A 16,266-nucleotide genomic window follows, 5' to 3' on the forward strand; every position below is an offset into this window, starting at 1 on the left:
ACACACACATACACTCACACACACACACACACACACACACACACACACACACACACACACACAGAGGAGCCCCTTCTCTGTAATCTATGCTTTTTTTTTTTTAAGACAAGGTTTCTCTGTGTAGCACTGGCTGTCCTGGGACTCACTCTGTAGATCAGGCTGGCCTCAAATTCACAGAGATCTGCCTGCCTCTGCCTTCCAAGTGCTGGGATTAAAGGCATGTACCACCATTGTCCAGCCACATACAAGTTTTTAAAAATGAAAAATAAAGTTCAATTCCCACCTCTTTTTAACCTTTCTACTTTTACCCCTTCTGAATACCTTGTCATCCCCCAAATGAAAGAACACTGACTGAATTCAGTTGTCAGTCTCTTACCCTGCCAGGAAAGCTAAGGAGTAGGAGCTGTTCTTGGAAACAAAGGCTGAGCGATGCGTCTGTATCATTTGGCCCCGAGAGGGTTCTTCATTCTCTGAATCTGAGAGACGTGCAGGACACTGGCAAGGAGACAAGGGAGGCAAGATTGGGTTCCCATTGGATCTCTCATAGCTATAGTTTCAAAGTTCAGTCTCTAAGTCTCTTTTCTGAGTTCCAATTGGATTACAAATGCTTTCTGAAAATACTAATTGCAATGTGGCTTTAACTGAAAACATCCCAAATCAAACTAACCCATTATCAAATTGTATGATGTTTTCTTCCAACTCTGGAAGAGTTGGAACACAAGGTAAACAATGGCAACCTTCTATGTATTTGGTCTCTTTTCATAACCAATTTGGTACCAAGTAAAAGACTATTCAGATCCCATCTCTATCAGTGTCACTCCAGGGTAAATGATTCATCTTTTAGTCTGCTTTTGCTGTCTCTGAATCAGTGATTCTCAACCTGTGGGTCACAACCCACTCCACTACTATTATGATTCATAAGAGTAGCAAATTTATAGGTATAAAGCAGCAACAGAAACAATTTTATGTTTGGGGGGGTCACCCACAACATGAGAAACTGTATTAAAGGGTCATGGCATCAAGAGGGTTGAGAACCACAGCTCTACTATAGAGATTGCACTAAGCTGATAAAGTATTAAATAAGGTAACAGGTAAATCCTCATAAAAGAGATTTTGCTTTTATTAATTTAAATAGTACTAAGAAAAAGGCTTAGTTTTACAGTATCACCAAATTCCTTCAACTGATGAAAACTAAACTGCATTATTGCAAATAAATATCTATATAGACAAAAGCTACCCATGTCTCAACCTTCGCATGCCCACAGCCTAGAAACATTAGATATGGAATATTTATCTCTCACCTTTACACTTGCATATGAATAAGCCTCAGGCACTATGGGTCCTTAAGACAATGTAGAGTATGGACAAATGAAATGTCTGCAGTGACACTCAAGACAAGTGCCGTCCTCCCGCACAAGGACAGGCAGTGGTGTCTGGGAAGCAGGTGTGGAGCTTTCATACACTGAGAACGGATTTCATCTACACCACACTCTGGGGGGGGGGGGAGATAACTGGGCAATAAACAAGTCAAAGCAGTTTAAAGCACACTGCCTGTCACCTGGCCTTCTACTTTTAGTAATTTACACAGAGGCATTTAAGACAGCCAGGTACCTGTAGGAGATTATAATAGTCGAATAAATTGTATTAGCGAACAAGTAAAGAAAGATATGAATTCTTTATTTACAGAAAGGCACAATTTATAATTAACTAAAAGAAAGTTATAAAGCAGTATGTACACAAAGCAATATTTCTGCATGAAAAGAAAACATAAGGGAGTGAGTGTGTGTGCGTGCGCACACGGACACACAGCTTAGAAAATAGGTCAGATTAGAATAATTACCAAAATGTCTGTAGGGGTTACTTCTAGGTTGTAGGATAATTGATCTTTAATAACTTTTCCAACAATTCCCACCATAAGAAAACAACAGTTCAAGCATTTTATTCCCTTTATAAAAATAATAGATCATAATCTCTCCTTTCTTAGAAAGAATATGCTTAGAAAGAATATTCTGAGTTTAATAATATCATGAGCATGCATGAAAAACTTGTGATGGCCAAGGAATTGTGCGAGGTTTTTAATTGAGCCAGACACATGTCGACAATCTCATATAGAAACAAATAAAAATCTATAAGGGGAGCAGGAAATCTTGTAAGAGTCACAAAGATTAAGGGTAGAATGGGGAAAGGCATAAGGGATCTAACAGTTTGAAGGTACAGCTTTTAAACTAGACTTAGTGAGACAAACTACAACATTTCCACCAGCAAGCTGTTGAAAATGCTCCTGAGAAAGCAAAGCAGAGTGTATACATTGGCAGCAAATAGTTCTGCTCCCAAGAGTCTTAGAGCATACTTAAGGATGGGAAGACTAGCTAGAATCATGCTTAAGGAAGGACCTGGGTGTTGGGTGAAGAGTTTTCATTTAGTTCTCAAAGAAGTGTAGAGTCGTTGAGGTTTGGTGGTAGGAAAGTGTAATGACTCATCATGGCACACCCTTCATACAAAAAGTGCTCTGGCTGGCTTTCCATTAAGACTATTTCAGATTCTCTTGGGTCGCAATTTCAATATAATGAAATCATTTGTTCAAGACCAAACACTTGCTTTTCCCTAGTACAGAGGACTGAACCCAGGGCTTTGCATATGCTAGTCACGTGCTCCTCTACTCTACTGTCCAGCCCTTGTTGGTATTTTGATTTTAAACAGTCTCATTGAGTTGCCAGAGCTAGCCTTGAGCTCACATGAAAGTACAATCTTTCAACTTCAGTCTCTCAAGTAGTTGAGAGCATATGCCTGCATCAGTCTAAGAACTATTAAAGCCATTTAAAAATCCTCAAAAATGTAAAAGGAAATAGGAGGGTACAAAAGGGCAGATCATAAAAAATTCAAAACAGGTTAGATTTTACTCGCTGTGTGTAGTGAGGTAGTCCTTCTGTAGCACTGACCACGCCCATTGGGGGTGGAGCGATGGGCGGAGGTGACCTGAGGAAGGAGGTCGGAGGGGGCCAGGAAGGCGCTCTCTCTTTCTCTCTCTTTCTGGCGTGACTCGGACAGGAGAGGATCGGGTTGAATTTCCTGGTGTTCATCTGTCTAGGTTGTAAGTTATTTCTCCCTGAATAAACATCTATTCGGCCTATTTGTTTATCCTGATCCTTATTTACCGCAATAGCTGTGCTTTACATTAGTAATGTTATGGACCTGGCACTATTATATTGAATATTATATATTCAGTAAAGGAATCTGAAGGGGTGTATTTCCTGATTCTTTTAAAGACGTGAACTACACTGGTGTAAATGCTTTCTACTTTAAAGATGGTATTGCCAAAAGCAAAATAACTATGGCTCCCAGCCATGACAGGGAATCAGTATTAGAGACCAGTTCCTGGAGGAGATCTGGATCTGCAGGCTCCTTCCATGGAAAGACCATCTCTATCAGGCTTTGGTGCCTTTGGACTGTTTGCCTGGGGACACTGCAGTCTCTGACTGCAGTGACAGCCAGGGCTGTGGTCAAACCAGCATACATCCTATTGCCTCCTAAGCTAATGCACATGTATCCTTCCCAGCAGCAAGCCTTTTAATGTTCCTGGGGTACATAACATTGAGAGCACACAGCATTTTAGCTTGTTAAATGGAATCTTTCACAAGATTGAAAATTTGTAAAATTCAAGTGCCTTTGTTTTATTCTTACTGATTTGAGAAAGAGCTTTGCTACATATATAGTAGCCCAGGTAGGCCTAGAGCTCAACTACAGAGCTCAGGACACCTTAACTGCAACTCTCCTGCCTCAACCTCCCAAGTGCTGCTGTTACAGATGTGTGTCACCATGGTTTGTTTCCAAGTGGTTACTTTTAATAATAATAATTTATGACGATTAAGACTATAAACAAAATTGTATGTCATCTGCATATGGCAGGCAGCAAATACACCATCTAAACACAGCTTAAAAAAACATGTTTTCTGAAGCTCAGAAAAAAATGTCTTTATACAGACTAAGCCAGAAGGTGGACAGGAAGGAACTGGACAGAGTGCAGTGAGCAGCAATGCTGGCTGTGGAGAGCTGTTTTCCTGCGCTCTCTCTCTCTCTCTCTCTCTCTCTCTCTCTCACTCTCACTCTGGGTATGTTCTTATTTATTTTATTTATTTTTACTGATGAATATTTGACCTGCATGTTCCCCACATGCATGCCTGAATCCCCATGGGATTCAGAAAAGGGCAACAGATTCCCTGGAACTGGGGTTATAAGATACTGTGAGTCACTATGTGGGTGCTGGGAATCAAACCCAGGTCCTCTGCAAGAACAGCAATCTCTCCTGCCCCTCTTTTCCTACTCTTTTATGTTGCCTTACTTCATATATGTTAAGGCCTCATTAATTTCAAACCATTAAAAAAACTAATCTGAAATTTTAACAAGGCTATATAAAAATACTTAAAGGATATGACTCAAAATATATACAGGATCATTAGATGTTCAAACATTTTAAGTAGAATGATATTAAACTGTTATTTTGCCACATGAATATAATTACATTTTCAAAAAATATTTTCTTGTTCCACTGAGATGGAAAGTTCTTCCCTACTCTTGGGCTGCACAATCAATGGGAGTTTCTGGTGCTATGGTTTATAAACACAAATCTTTCAGACCAACATCCCTGGCTGAACGGCCAGACTGAGCACATGTCCATACAGAAGGTGACTACTAACCTGCTCCAGACTTGTTCTCAACACTACTGGCTCATCTCTTTTTTTCTGTTTATCCATTTTCCTTTTCCCCATTTCTGAATCCTCCTGCAGTATCTTGTGGGTCTGATCTTCACATGTTTTTTCTTCTTGTAATTTCTCTTCTTTCAGCTGAAAAAATACAAATCACACAGAAACAGTGGAGTTTTAGGAAATTCCAGACTTAAAACTTCTTCACAGACTAGACAAGTGGCAGCCTCCAGGGTGACTCTCATTAGACATGGCCACCCCAATTTTAACATAAATCTTTTACTTGGCTCTAGCTAAACATACTTCATGGTATAAGACCGAGTTGCTCTGTATTCTTTTATATTTTCCCAATAAATTTTGCTTATAAATAAATATAATATGAATAACTATATATGAATAATTGTATGTATATATGGTCTAAGATAAGGTTATGATTTTAAATGATTTATTATTATTATTTGTTCTTCCCTACTGCAGTTTCCTGCCCTCTTTTCCTCCTAGTCACTCTCCCCCCAACCCCCAACTCCTCTTCCATTTCCCTTCAGAAAAGGGCAGGCCTCCCATGGATATCAACTAAATATGGCATATCAAGTTGCAGGAAGACTAGGCTCCTCCCCTCATATTAAGGCTGGGCAAGGCAACCCAGTATGAGGCATAGGGCCCAAGAAGCCAGCAAAAGACTGAGAGACTGCCTCTGTTCCCACTGATAGGACTCCCACAGAAGACCAAGCTACTCACTATAACATACATGCAGAGTGCCTAGGTCAGTCACATGCAGGCTCCCTGGTTGTCAGTTCAGTCTCTGTGATACTCTGCATTCTTAAGCAACATGAAACCAAAAAAGCTAGTTGTATTCACATAGGAAAAAATAAAACTTAAACCTAAAAATCCTTACCCCATTAGTTACACATAATTGTACTGGGCCAGGAGAAGAGCCAAAGCAGCTGTAAGAGCATGTGTTGGGTCTTGTTAGCAAAAACAATGATTTCTCCTAGTTCCAACATCCTGCATTTTATGTTCATATCCTACAGTCACAAGATAGGTCAATGAAGACACAAGACCTACAAGTAAATCTACAGCATAGATATGTTTCTCATTTGGGAAAGGGAATGTTGCGTTATGCAACTAAACTTTAACAAAAACCTGGACAATCTTAGGTAAATGGTTCATCACTTATTTAGTCAGAATAGGGGCCTCTCTGCCTTACTCTGAGAAAATGACGACTGTAAGCATTCCAAATAGTTGATTGAGGATCTTGCTGTGCTCTTCCGGTGTATCAAGCAGTCCTTTCTACTTTTATTTCATTTTTTACTGCTCAATGTTTTAATAAATTTAAATGAAATAAAATATCCCAAGCACCAATAAAATATCTATAGTTTTCATTTCTTATAAAAAATATAAAGCAAAAAGGATAAAGGATAGTTTAGGGGAGGGAGTGGTTTTATTTTAGTTATTGAATTATTTATTTTGTGTGTACATCTGCACAAATAAGGAGCATGTGAGCATACCATGGTGTACATGGTGTACAACTTGTAGGAGTTTGTTTTCTCCTTATACCAGGTGGGACCCACTTGGCAGCAGGTGTCTTTACTCACTAAGTCATCTCACTTGCCTCTATTTTACCACAAAAGGTCTTACTATGCAGCCCAGGGTAGCTTTGAGCTCAAGATGCTCCTCCCTTGGCATGCCAAGAGCTAGTGTTACAGGCTTGCACCATCACACCTAGCTAATACAATACTTTTGACAGGCTGTTGTGTCTAGGTTTAAATAATAATAACCCACATTTACAAAAACAAAACACGAATTTAGCCATATTTTTTCAATTTCTATGGGGCTGACTCCTATAAGCCTGAACTAGTCTCTAAGACACTGAACCTACTTCAAGTGGTTTTATAAAAGCAGAAAATACCACACACGATGTTATGCAAGGAGGAGATTCAAATGAAATGGACTCCCAGCTCCACCCACTTCAAATGAGATCGAATGCACATAGACAGTAAACAAAACTGACATCAGTGCTCATGGTCCACAGGGAAGAATTCATGTCTTCTACCATCTCCAAGGATCTTGTTTAACAGTTGACCACAAGTCACACATTTGGGCACTTACATTTCAGGGGATACAGAGGCAAAGTGGCCCCAAAGTGATCAGGTTTTAGCATAGTAATTGTTATTTGCTAATTGTGTGCCAGGTGCTGAGCTGAGCCTGTGTCCACAGTAAGATGCCATGAAAAGATCAAATACCGTTTGATAGCACATGTAGGCCAGAGAATGGTGCATCTAGAGGCCATGTTGAAGAGACAGACTGTCTCCACAGGATTTGCCCTGATCTTCATTCATATCTTCATTCATATATGTGGGTATGATTTTGCAGTTGAATAAGTGAACACAAGAGGTTCACTGAGTTTAAGGAAACATTCCAGTAAACTAGCTGTACTTAAGAAGTGGGCTTCCAAGCTATAGCTGGGCCCAGACCAATTCCTTACTCAAAAGTAACCACAATTTTGGTTTCTAACACTTTAAAATAACAATCATTTCTCCTTAAAAACAAAACCTCATATAGTATATTTTGACCACAGTTTCCCTTCCCTCTACTCCTCCTATAACCCACTGCCATACACACAACCTTCTCCCCAGATCCATTCCTCCTCATTTGCCTTCAGAAAAGAGCACCTCTCAGGCATATCAAACATGGCACAACAAATTACAATAAGGCTGGACAAGGCAACCCAGTAAGAGGGAAAGGGTCCCAAGAGCAGGCAGAAGAATCAGAGACACCTCCTATTCCTGGAGTCCCATAAGAACACCAGGCTACACAACCATATGTATATGCAGCAGACCTAGCTCAGACCCAAACAGAATCCATGATTGTCACTTGAGTCTTTATGAGTCCCTATGAGCCTTGCTTAGTTGATTCTGTGGCTGTGTTCTTGGAGTATCCTCATCTGGCTCCTGCAGTCCTTCCTCCTCCTCTCCTGCAGGGTTTTCCTGGCTCTACCTAATGTTTGGCTGTGGGTCCCTGCATCTGTTTCTATCAGTTGCTGGATGTTGCTTCTATTGACAACTGGGCTAGGCACTGATCTATAAGTATAGCAGAATATCATTAGGAGCCATCTCATTTTTTTTTTCCCAATCCTGTTTGGTTCTTTCAAAAATCATTTTATCTACTTACTTTTGGGGGGTTGAAGCAGCGGTCACTTTAGAGCCCAAGATGGACTTGAACTCTCTAGCCTACTGCCTCCGTTTCTCAAATGCTGGGAATAGAGGCATGTGCCCATATACTTGGCTTAGTTTTGAATTTCACTTACATGGAATGCTTTTTGACTGCCACTCATTGATTGCTCAATTCCTTCTCATTTTTCTTTTTGTATTCTATTGTTTGGTTTTAAAACAATTTAACTATTCATAGCTATCTGGAGACATCCTAGTCTGTGGCTATTTAGAAATAAGCTGATATTCTTGATCACTTCTCTAGGTATGTGCATGCCACAGAAGAGTATCTGGAGAAACTGTGAGTCATAAGGTATAGGCATGCTGCCAGCTTTTCAAGTTGGTTATCAAACTACACTCCCACCGGCAGCCCCTCAGTGTAGGAGGACAACAGTCGCTCCCAGATTCTCCACCACTCAGTGCTCTATTTTTGCCATCCTGTGGGTTGGTAGTGCATTATGACTCCAATCTGCATTCCTCTGATAACAACCCCGCAGAACACCTTTCCTAAGCTTGCTCCTTGCACATCTTTTTCTCGGCATGGGTATTCACATCTTTGCCCTGCTAGTAAGAGTTATCTATATTCTTTGGATATGAGGACTGTCAGGATAAAATATATACATACATGTATCTACATATATGTCTCTGTGTTCACCCAAAGTCCATGTATTGAAAATGTTACCCTTATATTTGTATGCTAACAGTATTTGAAGACAGGGCTCTGAGAGATTAAGATTTGATGCAGTCATGAGGGCGGGGTCCTCCTGATCTCTTAGTGACTCTTAGTGAGAAGATGTGCTATGCTAGCACACTTGCCGTCTTAATTCGTATTAGTTACTTTTCTGTTGCTGTGATAAAACACCATGACCAAGACTACTTCAGAAGAGTTTATTCAGGCTTGAGGTTAGTGAGTGGGGGTCCACGATGGTAGAGTGGAGTCATGACAACTGAAGATGGAAACTAGAAGTTCACATCTTGAACCATCAGGAAGAAGAGCAAAGAAAAGGCACCCGGCTTTTAAACCTCAAATCCTGCCCCCAGTGATATACTCCTTCCAGCAAAGCCACACCTACTAAGCATCCTCAAACAGCACCACCAACTGGGGACCAACCATTCAAATGCCCAAGACTCTTCAGTAATCTCCCACCCATTCAATCTTGGGGAATCATCAACTTGATTACTACTACTATAAACTAGTTTTGGCAATTTTAAATTATAGCACTCAAGGACAGAAAAGACAGCTCAGTCAGGAAGGCACTTGTCATGAAAACATGAGGACCTGCGTTCTACAGCCCTTGTAAAAAGTCAGGTATCTTGGTCTACATTTGTAATCCCAGAACTGAGGAAGCAGAGACAGGAGGATTCCTTGGGACTTGTTGGCCAGCCTGCCTCATCTAACTGGTGAAGTCTAGGTCCCAGCAAGAGACCCTGTCTCAAAACAAGGTAGACAACACCTAAAGAATAACCCCATGGTTAACCTCTGGCTTCCACATTCATACATGCACACATGCGTGCATGTGCACACACACACAGAGCCCTAAATTCTCTATGTCAGTTGTTCAATTTGTTTTTGAGATTTATTCATATAACTGAGTTTGTTGGTAGATATTCCTTTATATTAGTAAGACCTATCGCACTGCATGAACATATCCCACTTTTAAATTTTACTCATTATTAGAAAGTGCAGGTTGAAAAACATAAGCTACTGCAAAAACGCTTTCCACAGTGGGTACAGCACTGTAAACTTCCACCTGCAAAGCATGAAGTTACAGATGCTCACATCTTTTCTTATATTCAGTCTGTTCAGCCATGAGAGGGAATATAAAGTACTGCCTCTGTGGTTTTAATTAGTATTTCCCAGATGGGTAACTACACTGTCTTTTCATGTCCTTAATAGGCTATGTTCTTTTGCAAAATATCTGTTCAAACCTTTTGTCCTTTTATAATTTCATTTATTTACTTATTATCTTATTAGCATGTAAAAGACTTTCTGATATATTCAGGACTCAAGTTCACTGTTAGGTATACATTCTGAGAATATCTCCTCCTAATCTTTGTTTTGTCTTTTTGTAAATAGAGTTCTAAATTGGTCTAAATGGAAAAAACTAGGGTCAGAAACAGAGGAAAATGCTGAGAGATCAGAAAGATGATGGAACAAGCCACAACCACCTTTACCTCATTAGCTTCCTAGCGGGAAAGAGAGTTCCTGTTTCTTCCCACTTATATCCTCTCCCCTCCCAGCCATCTTACTTCCTGTCTCCGCCCAGGCATTTAATTTCCTGTCTGTCTGTACAGACCTCCAGACCTCTATGGTTAGCTAGTGGCATGCTCCATTCTCTGATCTTCAGACAAGCTTTATTTGTACAAGCAAGGTATCACCACATACCCCCCTTTTTTGTCTAAAAATAAAGAAGGTTATAGTTAATATAAGAAAAACTATATACAATATGTATAATAACTATATAATATATGCAGGCAATAAGTACATCAATAATGTCTAGTCTATTAGCATTTGATAAATTCAGGGGAAATACTTCATTATCTATTCTTTCTTGATGAGTCCAAAGTCTTGTATCTAATTTACTTCCTATTCTAATTTGTATTATGAAATTATCTTTTAATGTCTTTCAAACCTTTCACATTTAACACATCTTAATGCATTTCTTTTCTGAATCTGGTAAACAATGAAAACTATACTATCTAGTCTTCAACTCCCTCAGGAAACTGAGAAGGTAATAATATTAACTGAGTAAGCAGGAAGGGCGAGCAAGTAACTTCCAAAAAAATGTGAGAAATGACAGAAACAGCTTTATTCATCAACCAATAAAAGCAATACATATTTGCAATACACAGAAGGACCTCCCACACCACCTTTTTATTTCTTTAATAACAGATTTGAAGAGCAGGATTTGTGGGGTTTGTTTTTATTTTGTTTTCACATTTTGAAAAAAAAATCAATATATTGGTTTCTTAGTTACGGTTACTATTCTGTGATGAAACACCATGAGCAAAAGCAACTTGGGAGGAAAAGGGTCTATTTCACTCACAGTTTCTTATTATAGATGTTCATCATCAAAATCAGTGAAGGGCAGAAACTTGAGCAGGGCAGGAACTTGGAAGCAGGAGCTGATGCAGATGCCATGGAGGAGTGCTGCTTACTGGCTTGCTCTTCATGGCTTTCTCAGCTTGCTTTCTAATAGAACCCAGGACCACAAGCCCAGGGATGGCATCACCAACCATGGACTGGGCCTTCCCCCATCAATCACTAATTAAGAAAATTATCTATAGCCAAAGCTTATGGTGCATAGTGTATACCCATGGAAAGAATGGAATCTAGACTATACAAAGATCTTAACAAAATTAAGCAAAAAAAAAAAAAAAAAAAAAAAAAAAAAGAATGAATACTGGCAAAAAAAAAATTGCACAGATATAACATCTAATGTAACATACAGAATACAAGACATACAAGAAAAGATGCTCAACATCATCACCCTGAGGGAAAGGCTATTCACCTGGGCTACACAGCACTAGCTATCCAGCTTCCAACTACAACTTCTGAAAGTCTTTCATTTCTTTCCCAAGCCAAAAAAAAAAAAAAGTAACAGCAACTGGGAGCAGCTCATTTCATTTTTTTTTAATTCTAGTAAGAACAATTGATATTACATATATGGATGTCCACATGCCAACAATATTTCATAATAAGGGTAAGCTGCTGACTATGGATCCATTTTAAAGATCAGGAAACGAGATATACAAAGATTATGTAGTTTGCCTAAATTCTCATATTAGTAAGTAGCAAAAGCAGGATTTGAAATCAGGCAATTAGCTCTGCAATATTGCCTTTCAGCTTTGGTTAATAGTAACTGTATAATACATGTCATTTGATAAATATCTGCATTTTTTAAAAAGCCTGAGATAAACAAGTAAATTCTTAATTATAAAGAGGGTCAGTGGACAGTATGGTGGCACACATCTTTAATCCCAGCACTTGGAACCAGAGGCAGGCAGATCTCTATGAGTTTGAGGCCAGCCTGATCTACATACTGTTTCAGGACAGTCATGGATACACATAGAAATTGTTTCAAAAAAAAAAAAAAGTGAGACTTTTACATATTTTAAAAAGGGCTATAAAGATGACTCAGCTCAGCTCTGCCCCTAGCTGAGTGAGGTGGAGCCAGGACCAACCAGCTCAGTTACCACCCAGACCCACACCCTGGGCCTTGGACTGGGCTATCCTAACATCTACCACATCTATGACCAGCTGGAGTGTGTAGAGGAAATGGTCCTGTGGAATGATAACTGCAGGATCTCCATGACTCAAGGCAACAGCAGGATATCTGAGAGGAGTTTCGGTGAGGAGATGGTGTGCCAGAGGCCTTGAAACAGACCAATGACTCATTGCAATGAACATTTGTGGGTGGGGCTGATTGGACAAAAGTATATACTGTGTGACAAGCTGTAACTACCAGGATGAATGAAGAGGTATTGGAAAGATGAAAGAGCAAGGTGGTTTTTTGTTTGTTTTGTTTTATATTAATTTTGGGGAGTCATGATGCAAGGATGAGGAATGGATATGGAGGGACTGGGAGGTGAGCAAGATTGGGGGGCATGATGTGAAATTCCCAAAGAATTAACAAAGAATTATGAGCCTTATGGGGCAATTTTCATTCAATGGTAACATTCCACCCCCTTGGCCCCCACAGGCTTAAAGCTATATCATAATGCAAAATGCATTTAGTCCAACTTCAAAAGTCCCCATAGTATATAACTAGTCTCAACACTGTTTAAAAGTCCAAAATTCAAAGTCTCTTCTGGGACTCATACAATCTCTTACTGTAATCCCATGCAAAAATAAAAATGAAAAAGCAGATCACATACTTCCAACATACAATGACAGGATGCATATTACCATCCCAAAAGGGAGAAGAGGGAGTAGAGTAAGGAAATACTGGATCAAAGCAAGACCGAAAACCTGTTGAGCAAACTCCAAACTCTGCACCTCCATGACTGATGTCAAAATCTTCTTCAGTTTTCCAACTCCTTCCAACTGTGTTAACTGGAACACAATTCTCTCTCTTGGACTGGTTCTACACCCTGTTAGCAGCTCTCCTTGGCAAATATCTCATGGCTCTGGCATCTTCAACATTTTGGAGCCTCCAGGGCAATTCAGGCTTCTTCTTCACAATGGCCTTTCTAGGCTTCCATGCAGACATCCCTGACACATGCCTGGCTTCAGTGGCTTGCCTTAGTTGTAGAGGGAGATTCCTTTCTTCTAACCTTGACTTTAAAGCCAAAGCCATGTTGCCTCAGCTGCCAAGTTCTGCTGCTTGCTGGGGCTGGAACATGGCCTCCTTGTTCAATTACATCTTCACCAGCTTTCTGTTTTCAATGGTTCTTTCACTGCCTAAGCTTGGCTATTTGGAAACTCAATCTGTAGAACAGGCTGGCCCTTAACTCAAGAAATGGCATCTATCACTGTGACTGGACCTAAGATTTTCTTTAATTCCTTTTCACAAGTTGGAAGCTTAATTGGGTGAGGTCCTGCCCTGCGGTCACCACTCCCTTTATTCTGTTTAGCATCGAGCTTTTCTTTAAACTTTTTCCTGGTGCTCTTATTCACCTCAAACTCTATATTTTGTATTTTTCCTTGTTTGGCTTACTCCTTTTCATTATAGATCTATATAAGACTGCCCACTAATACCAAGCAACACAGTCAATGCTAGGTTGTTTTGAAAGGTCCTATGCCAAAGCTATGAATCCATAACTTTTCAATTTAACCAATTTAGCTCCAGGCAGATTTTTTTGGACAAGGGCAGAACACAACCAGGGTCTCTAGGCCACATATTAATAGTCTTCTCCTCTGAGCCCCCACAGTTCAGTCATCCTGAACATCAGTGTCTTCCATGTTCCTACTAGGGTGGTTCATTAAGCCCTACTTAAAATGTTAACTGCTTTTCTAACCCAAAGTCCCAACGCCTAAATTCCTCCAAACAAAAGCATAATCAGGCCTATCACAGCAATACCCCAGTTCCTGGTACCAACTTTTGTCTTAAATGTTTTATTGCTGTAAAGAGACACCATGACCACAGAAACTCATAAAAGGAAAAACATTTAATTGAGGTTGGTCTACAGTTCAGAGGTTTAACTCATTATTATCCTGGTGGGATGCATGGTGGCACACAGGAAGACATGGTGCTAGAGAATGAGCTGAGTGTTCTGCATCTGGATCCACAGGCAACAGGAAGAGACCGAGACACACTGGGCCTGGATTGAGCTTCTGAGACCTCAAAACCCACCCCTAGTGACACATTTCCTCCAGAAACACCATACCTCCCAGTAACACCAGTCCCTATAAGCCAATGGGGCCATTTTCATTCAAACTACCACAAAGCCTAATTAATCAGAGTGGTTTAATATTGTATTTTATTTATACTAGAAGCTAAATAGTTATACATACATAATTCCTTTGTCTGGTTTCCAAGTAACATTGAGATGATTTTATTTAAATTATTCTCTAAGCTATAAAAACAATTATATTAATATAGTAATACTTGTAAGTATTGATCCTATCATAAATATGAAAGCAGCAAGGCAAAATATCACATTTCATAAATAACCTGAATAACTTCCTACTATAAATTTGATCATACTTTGAATTTCTTACATATGTTATTTTCCCCAAAAAGTACATTACTGAAAAAAAAAAAAGCTGTTGCAAACAGCAACAGGGGAATATAACCTAAACTACAGCTCTTCAAGTTTAAACATCCATCCCATAGAGACAGTCTTCCCTCCTGTAGTCGGGATTAAAGGACACTCTCTTGGGGTTTTCTTTTCCTGGTACCAGGCATTTGCCTGTTCTTAGGTAATGAGGCCCTGCACTATTTCTCTGTCTGTAGAAAGAACACTAGCACATGTCAGAAATGGGCATTTTCTCAAACAGTATGTAATGTTCTGTAGTAAAAAATAGCAGATAGAATAGGCATAAGAACACTAAAAATCTTAAAATGCATCCAGTCCTATCACAAGTCAAGAACATGGTTACATAAATCACTTTTCATAAAGAGGCTTTAGGATTAGATAATCAACAACTGAATAAACATTTGTACTTAAAAACATAGGAAAAACATTTTAAAATAGGCCAGCAAGCTGCTGCCTCTGTGATATGACAGAACGTTTTAAACTCCCTGGGTTGCTGCAAGTATTTTCTAAAATAAGCAAACAAACAGAAAATCTAGGTGATGCCACAACATACATACAGCCAAATAGATTGAGTGAAATGTTCAAGTTTTAGAAAAATAGATTCTACTTTATAGTTTAAAGCAGAAAGACAGTGAAAGGGATTTTTAGAAATATAGCTTCAGATACCAGAGAGTTAAGTTAGCTCAATAGTTAAACGCACTTGTTGCTCTTGCAGAAGACCCAAGTTTAGTTCCCAGAACCATGTCAAAAGGCTCACAACTACCTACAACCCTGCACCGGGAGCTAGGATGGCTCTGACCTCTGGTCTCTACAGGCATCTACATTCACATGCACATACCCATACACAGGTATGAACAGAGAGAGAGAGAGAGAGAGCTTCCTGAAATCACTTTCCTTTCAAACCTTTCACATTTAGACCACCATGTCCTAGCTTCTCAACTTGACTCCTATGCTAGTGAACTTCACTTCTTAAGTCCTGACTGTTCCTTTTTTCACTGCCCATTATACTTTCAAGTCCCTTCTTTATCAGACCTAGACCCACGACCCAAAGTCTTAATAACTAGTGGGCACAGTGCCACATATGGATAATTTCACAATCTTGGGAGGCAAGGACTGAGCACAAGACCAACCTGGGCTACACAGTAAGACTTGTATTTCAAAACCAAAACAACAGTATGTAACTCTACTAATGTCCTTGTATACATCTTCTAATCTACTATACCCTTCCTATCAAACTTTTAGCAAACCTGTGGTTTAACTTAACATTGCTTACAACAAAAATTATTAATTGGTATTATTTCTATTGTATGAGGCAGAAAATGCAAGTTCTTAAACAGTATCCATGCTCTCTTTTCTTACTAAAGAAACCCTGATTTTACTCAGGAAGTTAGTGCACCTGCAAAAATGCTATACTTCCCAGGCTCCCTAGCAACAGGGATCTGTGACATCAGAATTTAAAATTCTGATGAGTCTGGTAAAGCTCTTTCAAAGGACCCAACCCATCCAATAGACACAAGGGAAACAGCACTCCTGGAGATAGGTAAACAGAAAAACAAAGTAATTCACAGCCCTGAGTTACAGTGCTGCAGTGCTCCTGACCTACCTGCTCCCATGTTTGTGTTACCTGAAGGTGACAGAAGTCTTTATAGTCTTTA

At 39.6% G+C, this 16,266-nt stretch overlaps 1 protein-coding gene across 1 annotated transcript in view; it reads right to left on the reverse strand.

Moving 5' to 3' along the window:
* The window catches only part of Rnf169 (ring finger protein 169), a 54,768-nt gene that overhangs the window by 10,375 nt on the left and 28,127 nt on the right, over positions 1 to 16,266 (reverse strand). Inside the window, exons 3-4 of the mRNA XM_051192336.1 lie at positions 4,695 to 4,841; positions 377 to 495 (exon numbers count right to left, since the gene is read on the reverse strand). Of these exons, the coding sequence (XP_051048293.1) occupies positions 377 to 495; positions 4,695 to 4,841 (266 nt within the window). The remainder of the gene's footprint in view (positions 1 to 376; positions 496 to 4,694; positions 4,842 to 16,266) is intronic.

The sequence above is a fragment of the Phodopus roborovskii genome, unplaced genomic scaffold, assembly GCF_943737965.1.
Source record: "Phodopus roborovskii unplaced genomic scaffold, PHOROB, whole genome shotgun sequence".
Lineage (NCBI taxonomy): Eukaryota > Metazoa > Chordata > Mammalia > Rodentia > Cricetidae > Phodopus > Phodopus roborovskii.